The sequence below is a fragment of the Cygnus olor genome, chromosome 3 (assembly GCF_009769625.2).
Source record: "Cygnus olor isolate bCygOlo1 chromosome 3, bCygOlo1.pri.v2, whole genome shotgun sequence".
Taxonomy (NCBI): domain Eukaryota; kingdom Metazoa; phylum Chordata; class Aves; order Anseriformes; family Anatidae; genus Cygnus; species Cygnus olor.
The window spans coordinates 19,779,846-19,801,135 of NC_049171.1; the positions used below are offsets into that span (position 1 = coordinate 19,779,846).

Sequence of the window (21,290 nt, forward strand, 5' to 3'; positions counted from 1 at the left end):
CTTGACAAGATAGCAAAGAACATGTGAATGTTGTCTTTTGCATGAAGTATTAGCAAAGTGCACGCTCTAAACCCAGATTATTGTAAAACCTCCTGAGTAAGCACTCTTTGACATGTAGAATGAAGTTTCAGTTACCCCTGGCAAAAGAGTGAAAACTGAAAAGAATGAACACAAATTTCTCACACATTCCTGTGTAATGGTTAAAGCTGGGATCGTGATTCCTCCTCTGATCATCTCATAATGAAAATTCATCTGAATTCACCTCTGTTTCTGTAAGGAAAAAGGCTTAAGGTACTTAATTCTATGAGTGGAAATCCCCCAGTTCAGGAAATAGATTCCTCCATTCCAGATTACAGCATCTAAATTCTGCTGGGTGTTAAGTGCTTACATTTCCCTAGGTATTAGGACAGGAGCAGACATACCTCACTTGGATGTTAAAATTCTGCTGTGCAGCTCTGCATAAAAACTGAGAGCTGTAATGCATTCATTCCCTTGATAAACCAGCAGATCGTGACTCTTTGCTACCACATGAGAAATCTGCGTCACAGTAAGAAGTTGAGTCATGCCTCTGAATTCCACTCCAGCGCTTTTTGCTTTAGACCATGCAACTCATATTAAAAGTTCATTTATACAAAGATTAGCAAATGATTATTTGTTATTGAGTATGGGCAGTGACAATAAGAATAATGTGCTAGAATTACTGATGTGCTGTATAATGTAGGTCTTGCATGGTCATGGTTTATTCTAAGATCATCAGTTAGGATTAATAGTTTCTTGGCTCTTAATAACCATAAGGACTATTTCAGTAGAAATGGACAAACAGACATCTCCAAGAATACTCTCTCCGACATGAGTCTTATGGATATTTTCCTGTTACTGGTGACCACAAAAAAAAAAAAAAAAAAAAAAAAAAAAAAAAGGTGGGGGTGAAATCTGTCTCAGAGAATTCTCTAGATATCCCCTACTTTGTAAAGGGAAGTAGCAGATAAAAAGTCCCAAGTAGATGGATGGCTGTTCTGCAGCCCATTTATTACAATAACTGCATTTTATGCTCACAAAGCTTTTTGAACTGCTAATTTCAAAACAATTCACAAATGTTAACACAGGAGCCTCAGTGCATTTTGTGATGTTAAGTATGCTATTTCAAATGATACTAAAGGTCATATCGCTTATGATGTTGTAATACATTCACAATAACACATTGACTCACAGGACTGGTCATAGAAACTTTTTACCAGTGCACAGTTATACTACATAACAGTTTGAAATGGGGAAAATGGGGAAAACAAAACAAAAAGAAAAGATTAACTATCTCTCTGAAAATAATTCTGACAATGTAATTGTATAATTTATTTCAACAAAAGGTTTGAAATTAACATTTCTGGTTATTAAAACACATACACTTAGCTATCCTTTTTAATTCCATGTGATATAAGGTATTACCAGCCTTACAGTCCTCTGTCCTTTCCACAACAGTGAGCTAAAAATTTGTTTTAGTGCTACTGGCAAGGAAAGCGTATTTCTGAGTCATAGGACTGTCTCTGCAGCACCTTGGTGTTCCTTGAAAATACTGACATACTCAGAACTGACATGCCCTGGCTTTGCTTAACTTGTGAGACTTAAAGAAATCACAGAGAAAGATGGACTCAGAAACTGAGTCAGAATTATAAAACAAATATAATTTCAGAAAGAATGCAAATAAATTCTGATTACTGTGTTAACTTCATATCTTAGTATTCAGTCTTGCTGCTTCCAGTTGTTAAAAGAATGTAGGAGGAAGGACTGAACAGTTAAAATGGCATTGACTAGAAGTGGAACCACTTGTTTAAAATGTCAGAATTTAAGCAGAACTATACCATGGAGAAAACATTCAGCATTTTCTATCTACTATGATTTTAATTGATCAATTAAAATTATTGCTGTCAGATTTAAAAATCACAGCCTATTGGACAGCTTTGGCAGAACCACATCAGAAATATCATGGTTAATTTAGATTTGCTAATAGGACTTATTTTTTCGCTTTTTATGTATACTATGGATTAAACTGATCTTTTACGTAAGCAAGAAAGGAATTTCATTCCTCTTATACTAAGGCACACTTAGTTTAGTTTACAATTACTTTGTTCTAGAAGTCTGTAAAAACAAAAACTCCTCAGGAAGACAAAAATTTCTTGGTTGTTCTGAAAAAAAACAGAACTAGTATCAAACTCACTATTTTTTAACCTATAGTGAAATTTACAATTATCTCATTCAGAGACAAAAGATTTACCTACTGGTTATGTTGCAGTATAACTTTGCACGGTAACAAAGAATTCGAAGTGACATATTATCTATGCGCATACAGAATCACAGCATCACAGAATAGTTGAGGTTGGAAGGGACATCTGATGTCATCCGGTCCAGCCCCCTGCTCACACAGGGACAGCCAGAGTACGTCGCTCAGGACCATGTCCAGGCAGCTTTTGAAGATCTCCAAGGAGAAAGCTTATCCCTTCCTTCAAAACCCTCTAAGTATTATGGACACTAAAATATTTTCTGACACCTGCCTCACCTTCCATTTAGAACGCTTACCTGTTAATTACAGAATGAGAGAAAAAAAGTTTTCCACCATTAATTTTCTGCATCTGATTTCACAAAAAGCATTTCAACAACAAAACCAGAATATAAGCACAAGCTTCTACAGCACCACTTAAATAGACCTTATATACTGAAATGTGAGAAAGATCCTCAAAAATCCTGAGTCTGCAGTTGATCAAGGTTGTAATAGAAAACCTATTTATGTAGGCCCAGAGGTGCAGCCAGTGCTGCTCAGTGATTTTACATGCCAGAACATTTGAAATATGCAGACTACATGTACCTACAGCAGCATCTTCTGATCCTGTAGAGGCAGTAGGCTATGTCTGGTCACACTAACATGCAGGGGACAACACTGATTTCCATAGATAGCATAACAGTCACGTCCCCTTTCTGGACCAGCAATGAGAATGCTACCTCAGGAAACAAGATACTCTGTCAGTTTCTCCATCAGCTAGCTTAATGATTAAACACTTCTTTTGAGTTACCAGATTTGGAGCTGTAGCAGGTTAATTGACTTCCAAAAAAATAAAATAAAATAAAGGAGTCTAATGTATTTTTGACAATTGTTTCAACCTGGGTTGTTAAAAAACAGGCAGAAAACAATACCGCACCGTCTGTATCTAAACACACAGCAATAAAGTAGCGTCCATACTACAGACATGATTTGTGTAGCTGCATTGGAATTTGCCTTTCTAGATTATGAGTCACATTTTCAAAATGATGCCTAAGTGAGAACTGCAAGCAGATATATGTCAACAAGAGATAGAGAAGTGATTTCAAAAAAATTCGTACCATGGTGCTTTATATTTCTTAGTGTAGATATACCACAGTCAGCATGCTGGCTATAGTGACTCCCATGCTTATGTATCTATATATTCTCATTGGGGAATTTATTCACTAAGGAACTGAGTCATCTAAACTCAAGTGCTTTAAAGTTAAGTGTGATGACATTTAATGTTGCCACAACTACTCCCAGTATAGATCTGTGCCCCAAAATATATAGGGACCATTTTTTAAAGTGACTAACAAATTGCTAACTGCCTTTCAATGAGACATAAGCTTTAAACATCAAATGTATCAAACTATTCAAAAAATTAGAAGTAGTCATTGAAGTGGTATATATTTTCTAAGAACGTGCCTTTCGTCTCTTAAAACTTAAAAATCCATTCCCTTTCCTGCCATCTTCTTGTTACATGCTTGTACTTCCAGATATTTCCCAGTTTTACTCTTTGGTCCTTGGACAGTACATCATTCTGGGCCTTTCTTTTTTCACTCACCGATCCTTGCTACCTTTTCTGTCTATGCATCTTTAAAACTGAGTAGCTGAACCTCAGAGAGGAATAACTGCTGCATTTCCCCATGAAATGTAGCCATAGGAGGTATACCAGCAGCAGATTTTCAATGGAAACTGCCATTTCCACCCACAACCCAGCTGCCACATTTAAATCATACTGTGTGGGGCTTCCACTCCCTTGGGAGGCTATTTTCATTTTCCTTCAGAGACTTTTCTACAGTCTAATAGAACTCACTGTCAGCTATAATAAGTAACATTATATACTGTAGTATTTTTTAAAAAAAATGTGATATGAGTCAAGTTGGAGCCTCACTATCCTGGACTGGAATGTGATGGAATTTAAATAGATTTTTTTTTGGCCTCAACTGACATCCTTCCTTTCATCACATATATGAAAAAAGCCCAGATTAAGGGAAGGTCGTTTAGGCCCATCTAGGCATCTTGCTTTTGGAGTCATGTGATTAAGCCAGTAGGTAAGCTTTCATTTTTAGAACAGAGTATTTCTAATTCTTCTAGTCATGAATAAACCTTGAGGGGAAAAAAAAATGAACTGAGCTTAAGAGAGACAGTTTTGTCCTTTGAGTTTGCCAATAGCACGAGCCAATTTCTCTAAGACAGATGACCTTGTATAGTAGTGGAAATACTACCTGCAGGACCCCCCGATACTACAACAGTGCAACCACCATGTGTTGCAGAAGGTTTGGTCGACTAGTTGACTAGTTTGGTCGGTTATCAGCACAAGAAAATATATGTCTTTCAAGCTGTAAGTTGGGGGCAGGGGGAGCAGGGGGAGTGCAACAGCATCCTCTCTGAGGATAATAATACTCCCCAATAACTACTTTGTACTTGCACAGGGTAGAAAAGCTTAACCCATTATATTTGTGTCTCTTGAGGTATATGCCCCATTACTGCAACACTGAGCAAAAGTTAGGACAGGACAACTGTGTGGGTCTAGAACCCTGAATTACTCTAATGCCTCTCTGACAGAAACTGCTAATAGGGACTGTTGAAAAGTAAGTAATACTAAAATAGCTGTATCCAAGAGGGCTACAAGATACTACAGCAAAGACCATAGTCTTGGTTACAAGTTTGTGCTTATAACCTTGCACACAGTAGTAAGCAGGAAGGCACAATGGCTAGTATCAAAATTTTGTCAAAGCAGGTATAATGATAAAGGTATTTTAGAAATTCTCTTTATGCTAAACAGATTTTTATGTGAACTTTTTTTTTTTTGGTTTAGAGCCCACCAAGAAAGAAAGTATCTTTAAAGATAATGTAGAGGGTAAACTTCTAGCTCCCTCATAATCATATGTTTTCTAAATGCATATTAATGATGGTGAACATTTTTACAAAGAGACTAATTTTAGCTGCAGCTCCATAATGCATAAAGTACAGGGAATGCTGTCATTTCTATTCTGTCTTAGAATAATCATGTTTTCTCTGTACTACAGAAAGGCACATTCTTTTTTCTTTTTCAAAATAGGGAGATTTAAACATCTCAATCCTCTAACAACCAGAATTTAGAATATTTCACACCTGAATGACTCCTAACCAACCATGCAAGACAAAGAGCAGTGTCCTGTAGCTTGTGCTGGAGGTGAGAATCCAGTACATAAGCACTGAAGTGGTTGCAGCTTGTATCATTTTGTTTTTGTCATATTTTTTTTCTGTTATTTCAGATGTTTACTGATGACAGTCACATTCTTGCATTAGAAGACTGGTCCATAGTATTATTACTTTCATTGTCTGTATTCCTTAGCTGTTAGGTTTTTGGATCAAGTCAGATACTTATTGCTATAGTTACAGGAAAATTGGTATATCCTATTTCTTAATTCTCTGCCATATATCTTTCTTAGTTAAAATTAAGTTGGGAGCTAGTGCTATTGTGTATTCATGTAGAGATAACAGAAAGAGTATTCACGATAGAAATCAGTAGCTGATAGTCTCATTATAGTAGCCTTACATTAGAGATGCAGTAAATGACAGCATACACTGTTATTCAATACTTAAGTACATGCTAGAATGATAGTTTGACCTGCTGTGTTGTTGTTAAATATGATCTATCGAGTCTGTGTCTAAGGGTGTTGATTGTACTAATGTGTATCTAGCTGTGTTGTTAAATGATTGACAGTATAACAACATGAATCGCCTTTGATTTCCAGCAGTTTATTCCCCTTGAATTTTGAATGCTTGAACTTAGCATGCTGAATTTCTTAAAAGCAATTGCTTTTAACATTTTGGAATAGAAATTTTTCATATTATGTCCAAGGCTCAAACATCATGACTATGCAAAGATCTGTTGTAACAGATAGATGCACTCTTGTAGCATTTTCTAACCCTAATTGGTGAAAGATTGATTCTGAACTTTTCCCATATTAAAACATCACATTATCATGAAAAGAAAAAAAAGAATGGGAAACTGCCTTGCCCTCTACCTGTAAACAGAATTGTCATTACCACTGAGGTTGAAAACATAGGATGCACACAAATCTGGACATCTTGGCAGCTCTACATACTGCTTTGATTTAGCTCAAGGTAGCCAATCTCATTTTTATGTGTGTAGAAAAATAGAGGGTTTTCCTTCCTGATGTTTTTATTCTAGTTCAGATTTCTGAAATAAACATGAAATAAAGTTTACAATTTGACATTAGTGCAGAAATCAGTGTTCTTTCAGTTAGTGCAGAAATTGTCACTGGATTTGTATGTTTGCATTCTTACATATCTGGGTTACATTTAAATAAACATCAGTCTTCAGAATCAATAGCCACTTAGCAAAACTTGATTATCTGCATTTCACCTAATGAATCAATATGAGTCATTAAACCTGTTCTCTTTTGATTATCCTAGTCTCTTTGGTCATTCCCTGTATTCAAGGGTCTGGCAATAAGAAGTAGTCTCTTGCGACTTTCAGCTCTTAAACACATGGCTGAATTGGGTATTTGCCATTCTAAGATTAGAGTGCAGCTACAGATTTGTTTGACATTAGATCAGGCAGGTATTTTTGAAAGACAGACAAGATATAGGGAGGAGAATTATTCATGTTCTTATATGACAACTGTTTGAAGGAAGTAAGCTGAATTTTGTTTTTCTCTTTATTAAAGTATTGTAGTGCTTGTTTATAAAATCTGCTAAGTACTATATTTGTTAGGGATGGACATACAGCATTTAAAATAATGAGACCCTCTCTATCTAATGGGATAGATTTCTCTCATATATCAGATTCCTCAGTGGTAGAAATATAAGCTAAATCACCATTAACTCCCTTTATTTTCAGTGGCAAGAGATAGGCAAAGTGTCTAAAAAAGGTGAGATGAATTGTCTCCCAGGAAATTCCAGCTTCTCTGCATTGACTACAAAGGGAGCTTGACATGTATAGACTTCAGTTTTAGATACCTAGAGGTAGGTGACATCCATGACATCATAAGTCATGGGGCAATCAGATATTATATTGATTTATTTACATAAATACTTTTGAATAATCTACAACTGCAGGGCATGTACTTTTCTAACCTGTGCTGCCACATAGGCTTTCATTCTTATGATTTGTTACATTTGTTTTTCACATCTTGCTTTAAATGAGCTCTCCAGGGCTGAGATTTTTCCAGTGTATTTGTACAACACCACTACTGTGCCTTATTTTTCTTCAATGAACACCTAAGGGATTTGACTAACTAAATAAACCTATTGTTTAAATGGGTCAATTACTGCAAAACCAAAAGTTTAACTTCGGTTGTCATGTCCCAAGAGCAGAGAGACTTTGGTGATGGGTAAAATGATGTATCTGGAGGGTAGATGAGCCAGTAAGTTTGCCACTGTTCATCATGGAGTTCAGTTACACCATTTTGGGGTTTCAGTGAATTAGAGTGGGAAGGTGCCGAACATCTAAGATGCATAGGATCCAGTTAAAGATCTTCATGTAGACTTAAGTTACTGTGCCTGTATTGACTACATCAAAGATAGTCTGCTTTGTTTTGTTTAAAAATGCATATTTCAATATTAGAATTTCCTAAAACAAAAACAAAAAAAAAAAAAAAAAAAAAAAAAACTTAAAATCAAGCTTGGGGCTCCATCAATTAATTCATTTCACTTTTGTCCTGTGATTCTATGCTCCTGTGGTTACTCCCAGGCAATTTTTGTAATGCTGCTTTTTTAAAAATACTAATTCTTCTTTAGTACTTATTTAGTTAAATTGTGCTATACATATGAGTAGATCTGTGGCATATTTGTGGCTACTTATATGCTTAAAAAGGCTCTGACGTGCAAAACGATTGAGTTGGCTTTTAGAGCTCTGTGAAGTAAATATCACATCTGGTACCTTTACATTTGAGATCCAGCATGCTTCTGGACGCCTCCATATTTTTTCTTACTGTTCAGTAATGGAGTACACAAATATTTGAAATTCCAGAAGGAAAAAGGGGATAATCAAATTCTCTACATTTCACCATTCATATTGGTCATGCTCATACCTGTTCAGGTATATTAATAATTTTCACTTAACTGCAATACTATTAATATACACGCCTAATCTGTACAACTAAAGTGTAGTGTTTTGACACTTTATACATAGAAAGCATTTTTTGCTTTTAATAATCTGATTTATTGAACCAGAAGCAGAAGCTCATAGGAAAGTTTGAAACACAGCAAAGCTGCAGAGATGAGATTACTGTATTTTAAATTTCATTTTTTACTTTTTATTACAGTTTAAATAGATAAAAACATATTAATGTGTTCCCACTTTTACAAAAATATTCAGGCATGTAAAATGTGGATGGGAACACAGATTTTCCAAAATACTGACTCTGGATTAGTGCCTGACTCCCACTGAAAAGATAGGGGTGAGGGCAGTCATTCTGTAAGCAGTATTAGATGTTATGGTGCTTGCTAGTGCAATGATTGCAAGAAGCATGCCTGATTCTGGAACAGTATTCAAGGCTCTGGCTCAGTTGCCAGCAGGTTCCTGGAAAGCAGATTAAGGTAAATTAGTCTTCTAGGTTGGGATTCCTAACAGGCAGGGTTCAAAGAATTTTAATGCAGCCAGTTGGAAGCAGTAAAACCAATATCCTAGCTCTGTTTTGTAATCTGCAATTAGCCATCTCAGTGAAATAATGACTCAAAAAAATGAATGTCCTTCTTGAACTTTGACTTGTTGCTTTTCCCCTTTTCTCTTCTGTAGCTTAGTGGTTAGTGTGCTGGATAAAGTTCTTTACCCTTCCCAGCCTGGGAAGATTTGAATCAATACCTCCCATGTTCCATGACAGTACTTGGACACTACGCTGGACTTCTCTGGGGTAGAGAAGTCTCCTGATCAGTACAGCCTAGAAAGCAAAAGTAATTTCCCAGAAGGAAGTTTGACTGTACTGCCTCAGTTACCACTGTCCACTGAGTTTGCTGCTCATGCCTGTAGTAATTTGGCATACTTTAAGCAATCAGTTGTTCAAATGGGAAAGGAAAATTGTCCTCAGCTGACAGACTTTATTCTTGCAATTGCGTAGGCAAATTGCTAGGCTGGAGTAAATCTCTTTTTCTGAATTTATGATTCTTTCATTCCTATCAATTCAGTGATCCAGCTTCAATGATAGTGCTACCACTTCTTCCTCAGAATAGCACATAGTCTGCTGGGAAGGGCATCCTCCTGAAGTGCAGGGAGTGTATGTTCAAGCCATAGGGTTTTGTGGAGTCTAAATACCTTATTTTCTGGTCAACTGTTAACAAATGATAGTATAAGTCCTTTAAAGCCAAAGGTAGTCATTGCTTTGAGAGTGATTTAATAGGATGCAGTTTTATGCAAATTAATTAGCTTTGCTCATTCTCTGAAGACTTGTTAGAAGAATTATCTGCAAAATTCCTATTTTCCGAATACCCTAAAATACTTCATCTGCAGGTATGGATTTGGAAGCTATATAGACCAAACCAAAAATAGTACTTATGGCATTCAGTAGGACGTGTAAGTGCTTTAGGAACTTTCTGCCTGTAGCGTTAAGGTGAAGTCTGCTTCCAGACTCTTCCTAATTTCCTATCCTCAATTGTATACGACAAAATTCCACCTCGGTACCAATTCATATGCTTAAGTGCTTTATTAAATGTTTTTTGATAACCTTACAAGATGTCTATAATACATTTTTAGGTTCTATTACCTACCAAATGTTATGTTTTACATTAAAATAAATTCTGATGTGGGGAAAAAAAAAAAAAGGAGAAAAAAAAGAATGACAGCACTTTTTCTGGAGTTACTTTTTAGCTTGAAAAAAAAAAATCTAAGCTTTTTCAAATTACTAAATCAGGAAAAAAGAAAAAAAAAAGAAAAAAGAATCCTCTAAAATACAGTGTTATTCTGATTTAGGGTATAATATTGCCATCATCTTATTTTCTTGAGTTAGGTATTATAGCACAAGACTTCTGAAATAGGAGATTCAATAGAAAAGAGATACAAATTTAAAAAGAAGACTGGGAAACATGACAAATAGCAATCACTTTATCTAAATTAGGTATTTAAATTGACTGAATTATTACTTGTCACATATGCTCCCTTTATAATCCATATAGGGAAACAGACACTCTAAGTGGAAAGTTTCCTCCAGATATAGGTGTCATGTCCCACATTTCATATGTGAGGTAGCATGTGATTTAGAGAATATAAATCAATAATCTGATTGAGAAAATTTCCTGTATTTCTCTGATCCTATACAATTATAGTTAAAGATGTTTAATTGTTACAGTTTATAAATAGTAACCATACTAATTATGTTGCAAATTAGAATTAAATTAGTAAAAAATTACATTAACAATCAAGTTCAACTCTGAGAAAGAAATATGTATTTTCTGATGAAAATATGTCCTCTTGGAGCTTATCACTATGAAAGTCAACAGTGTTCTTTCCACAATAATTATTCATGATAGATTTTAAAAAACTCAGATGACTGAGACATACATTCAAGAAGTGTGGAATATTCAAAAGTGTATTTCAGGAGACCCAAATATATATTGCACTGAAAGCCATGAGAACTGAAGCATGAGGGGAAAATAAACATAGCTGACCAGGGAAATACTGTGAGCAATAAAGGAACGGATAGAGGCATACATGACAGATAAATCAATGAGCTCATTGCTTTGAGCAGGAATGAACAAGTCTAAAAATAAGCAAATGAGGGAATGATCACAAAAGACAAAATTGAGAATGGGGAGAAAATTGCAGGAGCTATAAGGACAAACAATAACAGATTTTACAAATATATGAGGAACAAGAGGTCAATGAGAGAGACTGTAGTCTCTGTATGTGATTGCAAGGGGAAGTCAGTGACAGATGAAGCAGAGACTGCTGGGAAGCTGAACGCTTCCTTTCCCTTGACATGCTCACCAGAGAGACGAAAGGGAAAATGCCACAAACAGAGAAGTGTCCTGGAGGCAGAATCTGAAAAATTAATGAAACAAAAGCTGATAGCAGAACAGGTTAAAAAAGAAAAATAAAATAGGACAGCTAAATAATAGGTTCTAAGTTTGGTGTCCTGTTTCCCAGGTTTCTGAAAGACTTGAATAATATTTTTTTCAACAGACTCTGAGGTCTATAGTATATGAGGTATATACGAGGTATATGAAGTTTATAGCTGAAGAGAAGGACTCCAGTGCAAGACAGTATTTTAAAGGTTTTATGAGAATAATACAGGCAATGGTAGCTTTATAAACTACAAATCCAAGCACTGACAAAAACAAATTCAGGACTGTAGACAAAATAGGCAGCAGAATGGTACAAATTAATTGGGAAAGAGTTTACAAAAGCTGAGTCATAATTAACTAATATAAGTGATTTCCCTGGAAAATTGTCATGTTCCTCAATACCTAAGTGTTGGATCTAACCTCTAAAATATACAAGTCTGTTCATTTCTGTTAGTTGCTGATGTAGCCTCAGTTGTAAATCTGCATGTAAAGACAATGAGAATAGATGACTGAAAAGCTGAAGTTAAATTCACAACTTTATTTGAATATCTATGTTACAAATAGTTATTTAATTAGATTTATTAAAGTAGTAAACAAGACAAAGCAGCTAACCCGCATTGATTTCCACCACTGGTTATGCCCAGGTCTGAATCCTGAGTAACGTCTTAGATTCTCACATACTTTATAAAATGTTGTGCACAAAAGCATAAAGCTGTAAAAAGAGATAACAGATGACCAAAACTGGTAATGTCAACTTCTTTCTACTTTTGACCAATAATTTGTATTCTAAAAGCCATAGAGTTGTATTTAGATGTAAAAATTAAGCACTTCAAATCAAAGCAGGTGGAGTTACCCTACCATCTTCTTCCCCAGACCCCAGACTATTAGAAATTTTAAAGGGCACTCTTTGGGGCCACTGCTAGATGAACAGTTTTCACAGTTTAATGATCTTAGTCAAAGACTGTGGTAGGTTGGGACTAGTGTTCTGGCTTTAATGTGACAGAATTCAAGTTTACATCATCTCCAATGGTCAAACGTTTTCACAGCTAAGCATCTACTTTTGCACTTTAGCCTTGATAGTTTTAACTCAGAGCTGCCTAAAGTGTCATCTGCACCTCTTATTCTGATATGCTGGGAGAAGAACTGACTGAATGGTACAGCTCAAAGGGTTGGAGTGAATGGGACTACATCTGGCTTGTGAACGCACTAGTGGTGTTCGCCAACGCTCAGTGTTAGGGCCAGTTCTGTTCAATATTTTTATCAATGATCTGGATGCATACTTAGTAAATTTGCTGAAAATAATGAACTGTGAGGTGCTGTTGACTGTCTTGAGGGAGAAGAGGCTTTGCAAAGCGACCTAGGTAGACTGGAGCATTGGGCCATCAGCAACAGCATGAAATTCAACAAGAACAACTGCTGGCTTCTACACTTGGGACTGAGTAATGCTGAGCACAGACACACACTGGGAGATGAGTGGCTGGAGAGTAGCCCTGACAAAAGAGGAATCTTGGAATGACGATTGACAGTAGGCTCAAGATGAGACAGTAACTTGCCCTGGGGGCCAGGAGGGAAAACTGTATTCTCGGGTGCATTAACACTGCATAACTAGCCAGTCAAAACGCAATTCTCCTGCTATATTTAGTGTTGGTGAGGCCTCACTTTGAATATTGTGTGCAGTCCCATAAAAAGGATGTTGAGGTCCTTGAAAGTGTCCAGAGGAGGGTAACAAAACTGGCAAAAGAACTGGAAGGCATGTCCTCTGAAGAGTGACCGGGGTTACCTGCTTTTTTCAGTCGGAAGGTTGAGGGGTGACCTCATTGCTCTCTACTTCTTGAGGAGAAGTGAAGAGGGAGGTGCTCACCTCTTCCTCCTTGTATCTAGTGACAGGACATGTGGGAATTACTGAAAGCTGTGCCAGACTAGCCATTAGGAAAATCTTCCTTACTGAGAGGGTAGTTAGACACTGGAAAAGGCTTTCTGAAAAGGTGGTTGATGCCCCGTGCCTATTTATGTTTAATAATTGTTTTGGATAATTCTTTTAAGGATATGTTTTAACTTTGGGTCAGCCCTGAAGCAGTCTGACAGTTGGATATGATCTTTGTAGGTCCCTTCCAACTTAAACTATTTTATTCTGATCTGTTGTATTCTGTTCTGTTCTAAGAAGGTTATGATAAGAGAGAGAAAAGAAATGCTGGAGATAGTTGGGGCTAAGCCTACTCTCATCTTTGAAAATAAATATCAGGGTTTTGTGAAAATATCACTTAATGATACTGGCATTAAAGAAGCTATAATGAGGGTAATATACATCACAAGGAGAAGGAACAAAAACCAAGACAAGAAAGCATGACACGTCCACTCAATGAACGTTATCCCGTCTTCTTAAATTGCATTGAATTGATATGCAAGTTTCTAAAACCTGCATGAGGCCCAAGCTGTGACCTACACCTGTTTTCCAGGATTGCAACCTGCTGGGCACCTAACTGAAACAGGTTCCTCTGTTGCCATACAGACGTTTCCCTGGGCACTACATGCACATTGAAATTCTAGTTCTGAGGAAAAAATTGCCTGCCTTAGAAGTCAGAGCTCCATATAAATAGTTTAGGTATGCAGTTCCTGAACTCCTCCCATAGCACCAGGGGATGCTCCAGAATAAACCTGGAGTGGTCAGAACTACAACAGCGCTCCTCTTTTTCCACAAGCTTTAGACACTGTCTAGACTGAGGGAGACTGAATTCCTGTTTCTGCCCTGACTGTGATAAGGTGGGATATTCTCCATGAAAATCATTTCTGCCATTCCACTCGACTCTGAGCAGCTGAGTGTTTACTAAGAATAGGAGTCACAGGGCAAGAGGCAGGACAGTCATATGACAGACAGCAGTAGTGTGGAGCTAGGGACAAGGATTTCTGCCTAACATGTAGGTTTTATGTTGAAGCATCTTTAGGTAGAAACAAATATAAAGACAAAAAAAAAAAAAAAAAAAAAAAAAAGAAGCTTCTGCCTTCTGCCTTCCCAGGTTTAGGACACAACGGTAGTAAGGGTTTGAGATTTTGTTTGCTTACTGTGTATCAGACTTAGTTTCTTGGAGCTCTTCTTTTAGAAAGGGGTGCTCTTCCCCAGGATATGTCATGCTACCTGCTGTTTGGAGCTTGTTCCTAGGATCTGGAGCATGTATGGGGTCTATTCCCCTTCTAGCCAACACCACTAGTCCTGAACTTCTGTGTTGATTTCTGGAAACTATGTATTGTCAGTGCTACTACCACATACTGCTGTGGGTTGACCATGACTAGCTGCCGTGTGCCCACCAAGCTGCTCTATCACTCCACCTCTTCAACAACACGACGAGAAAATATAATGAAAAAAATCATGGGTCAAGATGAGGTCAGGGGGATCATTCTCCAGTTACCATCATGGGAGAAACTGACTTGACTTAAGGAAGATTATTTATTGCCCATTAATAGCGGAGAAGGAGAGTAAGAAACAAAGACAAAACGAAAACACCTTCCCCCTTCACCACGTCTTCCCAGGCTCAAATTCATTCCTTTGCTCCTGACCCTTCTTATCTCCTTCCCCTGAAGCAGCACGGGGATGGGGAATGGGGTTGAGGTCAGTGCTTATTCTCTGCCACTCCTTACTCCTCATGTTCTTCCCTAGCTCCACCATGGGCTCAACTCCACAGGCTGCAGTTCCTGCCAGCAACCTACTCCCATGCTGTTTCTCCACAGGCTGCTTTCAGAGCACATCCACCTGCTGCGGCATGTGGCCCTCCATGGGATGCAGCATGAATATTGCCTCTATTGCCTGAAGCACCTCCTTCCCCTCCCTCTGCACTGACCTCGCTGGCTGTAGAGTTGTTTCTCTCTTGTTTTCCTCATTTCTCTCTTATTGATGCATAGCGTTTTTTACTCTTTCTTAAATATGTTTCCCACAGGAAACTAAGCCCAGCTGTGCCCTACACTGGGGCTGTTGGAGCCGGCTGGAACCAGCTGTTTCCAGGCCTCTCCTCACAGAGGCCGCCCCACATACCCATGTAAATCCAATCCACATACCCAAAACCAAAATGAGGATAACTGGGATCTGTCTAGATGGAGATACCTAAATGTCACTCAGTATTTTCTGACAGTGTTAACAGAGGGAGGTTGTTGTCTAATTTAGGCATGCTGGATTAGACTTTAAAGACAGCTATAGGCCTTACAAGAGAGAGAGGTGCCTGTGTTACCCAAAGAAGGCCTCCCCAAACAGGTTTTCCATTATGAATACCAACTTTTGTGCCTGTACCTGATCCTTAGATATGTGTGTGCCAGGCAGAGTGAGCCAGCCCTACTGTGAACAAGGGCATTAAAATTCACATGGTTAAGTTAGGCACTTAGATAAAATGGGCTGCTTGTTACCTAAATAGCAGTTTAAGTAATTGGAATGTATAGCTGCCAGGATGTGATTAAATCAGACCAAAATGCAGACACCACAAAGAGCACATCTGTAGTACTAAATGCTGTGACAAGCCCTATTTTTCAGTGATCTGTTAATAGAAAATGAAGCATTAGTAGAGTAGAAGAAAATGATAAAGATCCTCAGTGTTTTGTAATCACGATAAAGGTTATGAAAATATAATGTAAAAAGGAAGATATAAGTAGATATGCATAAAAAGCTAGAAAAAAAACATTTGGAATGTCACAAAAATAGTTCATCTGAAGAAAAATTTTAAAAAGCAATGTGATTTGAGTAGCACTTAACAAAGAAGGCAAAAGAGAAAGTTCTTTAAACAAAAAAAAGTGATAGTGGTTACAACAAGGGGTGACTACATTCAACAAACACAGATCATACATCTTTAAGAAAAGGTAGCTACTCCTCTAGAAGAGCAAAACTCTGAAATGCTGCTTATGTTAAAATGTGTTTAAATGATTGAAGAGAAGATGTACTCAGCTTTGAAAAAAAATTTACTTCCGTGACTGAAAAAGGATTTTATTTATTGTTTCATTTTTTCGGTGTGACAACACTTCCAACATTGTCCATTAAACTGTTAGTTCTGGTTGCGTTGGGGAGCTTTCATTCCCATTTATTCAGCCTTGTAACGTATAATGAAGATGAACAGTGGAGAATTTAAGAGCAGTTCATCATTTGTAATAATAACAACGAACAAAAATGTTAAAAATGCATTTGTATTTTCATTATTTAAATACCACTCAAACGTGTATTTGTTGTAAATGATCAAAACATTTCTAAATATTAGAAAATTATGAAGCATTGCTTTCTTCCTGATTGTTGTATTGATAGCTAACAGGTAGTGCCATTTTTTTTGTTTGTTTTTTGCTTTTTTTTTAACTACATTAATCTGCCCTAGAAAAAAAAAAAATCTAACACGCAGAACACAGAAAAGAAAAAGAAAGAAAAACACACATTTGTATCAATACTGTTTCAGGCAAATAATAATTATTTGCAAGTTCACAGGTTTTGTAAATATCTTCCACCCTGGTCGTTATTGCCTAAGCAATGTTTTGGTTTGAAAACATGCATTTTGAGAACAGGAACTAATCATGTTGTAGAAATTAGAATAAATGGCTAAATGATGTGAGTTATCCTACAGAAATTTTTAGGATAGTGTAATAATTTGCATCTTTTATTTTTCACAGTGTTTATGGCTGTCCTTTGGCAAAAAAAACGAAAAACGCAAGATAAGCAACCACAAGAACCAGCTCCCAAAAGAAAACCCTTTGTGGTTAAAGCAGACAACTCCTCAGTAGACGAGTGCTATGAAACTGATGGAACAGAGGAGATGGATGAAAAGGAAGAGGAGGAGGAGGAAGAAGATGAAGAAGAGGAGGAATATTCTGATGACAATGAGGAGCAAGGTGATGAGGAGGAGGAAGACGAGGAGATAGATCGAGAAGAAGAAGAGGAGATTGAAGAGGAAGAAGAGGAGGATGAAGAGGAAGGTGAAGATGTGGAGGATGAAGAGGAGGAGGAAGAAGAGGAGGAGGAAGAAGAAGAGGAGGAGGAAGAACGTGGTAATAATCAGAGTATTAGTAAAAAGTAAACACTATGTGTTTTCTGGGTTAATCTTCTAGTGTGGTGTGTGAGGATTTAGCTGTGCAGTTCTCATTAAAGCTAATGGAAGTCATGCAGTTAAATCTCTCTGCTCCACACTGAAAATATACCCCACTGTGTTCTCTTAACATTTATTTTAATAAGTCTGTCTTCCAAATAGTTGTTGATACACCAGCACTCACATTTCAAACAAGGAGGGTGGAGGTGTATTTGTGCAAAAAAATGCTTCCATAAAATGTAATCCTAATAGTGGATTAATGCATGCAGTTACCAGAAGAATATTCACAAAGGTACAAGCAAAGCATCAGCTACAGCTGGGTGCCTGTACTGATCATTTGCAAGTGTATTTGCTGGATCTGCTTATACAATGTCAATGATTGCCCACATAAATGCTGGCACAAGTTTTCAGATATTTTTTTGAGCAAAAACAGGCCTCTCCCCTTTGAAAATTTTGCCCCAAACTTCCCAGACCCACCCTCCACCAAGAAACTGTTCAGAATGAAGCGTTATGATATACTTTGGTTCTTTGAGACTTGGATGCTGTGTACTTTAGTTGATTCTATTGAAAATACAGAGAGAGAGGTTTAAATAGATAAAGTCCTTCTAAAAGTGATATATATTGGTTACGATACCTTGGCAAAAGTGCCCTTTATACATACAGGTCACTGGTAGTAACTGAATTGATGTAATAGCAATGTAATTAACCTATGAAGCTTTCTCTTTTCTTGGGGATATTGGACTCTATATAACCAGTATTTTCAAAATATATAATCAGTGTCCATTTACTCAAGAGTCCTTATGCTGATGACAGACATCATAATGCACTGGGGTGAAATTGAAGAATCATGCAAAAATTAATGAGCTATCTAAAAAGTATTTTGTTCCCATTTCCAGGGAACACGTTTTTGGTTGGGTAGATTCACCTTTCTAACCAATAAAAATATAAGAAAAGCTTTCAGCACTCCTCAGTTGGATTCCTCTTAGGAACCAGGTATGAAAGTTGTATGACTTTTGTTTCAGCATTCTGTAAGGTCAGATCTTAAATCTTATAGGAATACTTTGGAAGTATTCTTTCCATTCGGGCAAGATGGTGGCTAGCTGGGTGGCTATAAGCATTTTCTCAGGTATCTGAATCTATAGCATATCCTCAATTGCTTAAATTTGTCAACAAAATTGGTAGAACATACATGGCCAATTTCAAAAGTTACATAAGTTTGATGCAACAAGGAAGTCATTTCCTTTTGCAGGGAACTTTGCTTATTTCAGAATCTGAAAGAGAAGCTGTGTTAGATCAATCTGACGTGCAATTGCTACTGCTATTCTGATGGGCAAATGGAGGAAGTCTAGCAGTTTCTTTAAGATATAATGGTGACTGAACTTTTCAATGCTTAGTTCATGGTGCAACTGCTGCTGTGTTTTCAGTTAACATGAAAAATTTTGAATCTACACTATCAAAAATATAAGGAAAAAAGTAAGCAAAACTCAAGAGCTCAAGTAAATTACTACTGGCAAGCCATCAGGCCTGATACTCAGCTTACTTCTACTATCATTATGAAACACAGTGGCTTACTTGTTCCAATACAGTTACACGTGCAGTTAGCCATTCTAATCAACCTAAAGAGGCTGACATTGCTTTTTGACTGCTTTCCTTCCATAAATAGTAGGCTGTGGTTAAGAACTGCAAGAATATCACAGAGGTGCCTGTATTAGCTGCTTTGCATATTACTTGGAATTAAAACTCACACAGGTTAAGTTTTTCTTAGGATCCCATGTTATTCTGGAATTAATACACATGTTCATTGATACCTATGTGTATATATTCTATGTCAAATATTAGTCATTAGGAAAAAAGGCTCATAAAATGTGAAAAGTGATAATAGAATTTTATAAGAAAAGTATTATAAGACCTTCTGAGAATCAACATAGTAATCGCTATGTGGACAAACCCAGTTAGAGCACAGTTGATTTACAAGATAGAGTTAGCGTCAATTAATGAGGAAGGTAATATGGAGTTTCTTACGGCTCTGCCAGAGAGTGGGGAGATTAATAACAGAGTTTGTTCTTGGTGAGGTCTAGAAGCTAATTAATAAAACAGATTTGTTTAGATAGTTTATTTCTTATTGATTTTGATAGGGATCCTTATGTTTCACTTTCTTCTGCTCATAACATTAGTAACACTGGTAGAATTTGGACCGTTGATTTTCCAGGGAAATGAAGTGCAAAGTTAGGAGTTCTAAAAATACATGGACTGAATATGGCACTTGCCTTTATCTGTTGACTGTATGGGAAAATTAGGTCTGTCAGCTCTGAATTTAGTAGTCTGAATCACTCACTGCTCACTACAATTTAGATATTGTAGTAAACCACCATCCAGCTTCTAAGGCATCTTAGCAGGAAGTATCTTACTGTTCCTTTTCCTAGAAACAAAATGTAGAATTGAACAATGGACACTAGAATGCCTGCACAGCTCTAATCAAAGTTTCTGTCACTTGTGCTGTAGATTGCAACCATAAGCAAATGTACTATGTGGGCAATGCAGTTAACATCATAAGTAGTAGTGATAGAAGAATTCCATCAACAAGTGTAGGACTACAGACCCAGTAATTAAGGGGAAAAAAATAAAAGCAAGGTACTTTGCTGTTTCTGAGACCAAACTCAGTTTTCTGTTAGAAAAGGATTAATCTTGTGAAACTCCAGTAACCACACTGTCATCTCACTGCTCATATTTTTTTTAAAAAGAAAGTGAATTTTGGATGGGATTCTTAGAGGACTGTAGGTAATACAGGTATATAATTCTTACTGAAAACCTTGGGCATTCACTGAAAACATCTCATCCTTTTTGAAAATCACATCTTTCTAGCCTTGTCATTGATAAACTAAAGGACTTGGGAAATAAGGAAGTATCCTAAAGCAACACTCTTACAAATCTCAAAATACCAATTAAAAAACAAAACAAAACAAAATCCCTCTTTTAGATCTGAGTCCCAAATTCTGTGCTCATATTTCTCTATATAATCCATTGAATTAAAATTAATGCTTTTAATTCCCTAGCAGTGGCCAAACATATCCTCTTTCAGTTTCCATTAAATGTACCGAATGTCTTTAAGAACGGGTATCTATCATCTATCTGTCAATTATTTATTGAGAAGCCCTTATGTTCAGCTCTACCTCAACAGGAAAGATGAATATTTCCAACCTCTTAAATTTAAGAGAAAAAAAAAAAGGCAGACAGATGACCTTTGTTAAGATAGCCAAACCTGTAAATTATAACATAAATGGGAAGTAAAAATGAAAGAGTAGGAGAAAAGGCTGCTTTTGGAGTGCCCCTTCTCTATGATGGTGACTGCTGAAAATCTTTATATTGAGAAGGGCACATGTGATTTGCAAGGCAAACTGAAGTGCTTTCTCCTGAGCTCAATTCAGGTAGTTGGGTCCCAAAGACTGTTTCACAAAGCTTTTCTGTTATAGAAAGAAATCTCCGCTGGAGGAGCTCCAGGAACAGATGTTCCAAGGCACCATTTAGCCTATATCACATGAAGACATTCAAGATGGCTTGTACTTCAGGTATTTCATAATCCACCAGGGGCAGGAGGAGTCAGGCTTATTCGAGGTCTAAAGAAACTCGATACATCAATCAAATCCATTTCACAAACAATACTACATAAATGAATGCAGTTTATCAGAAGGTGAAGTTTTAGGATGTATATATCTTTTAGAAACTCCCTTACATTTTCTAACAAACTCAAGATAGCTGGCATATGCAATATACTAATATGTGGTACTGCACCTAATTTATCAGGTGAAACATGCTGTGCAAATAGCTGTAAAACAGAAATAGCAGTGTAAATACAGTTTTTTTTTTTTTTTTTTTTTTTTTTTTTTTTTTAATGAAGACTAATACATGAAAGTAGAGAGAGATGGTGTACCAGTTTTCACATTTCTTTA

General features: G+C 36.9%; 1 protein-coding gene across 1 annotated transcript in view; it reads left to right on the forward strand.

Annotated features, from left to right (window-relative positions):
- Positions 1-21,290, forward strand: part of MYT1L (myelin transcription factor 1 like) — a 319,918-nt gene that overhangs the window by 199,645 nt on the left and 98,983 nt on the right. The window contains 2 exon segments of the mRNA XM_040552858.1: positions 16,931-16,952; positions 16,954-17,302. Coding sequence (XP_040408792.1) covers positions 16,931-16,952; positions 16,954-17,302 — 371 coding nt within the window.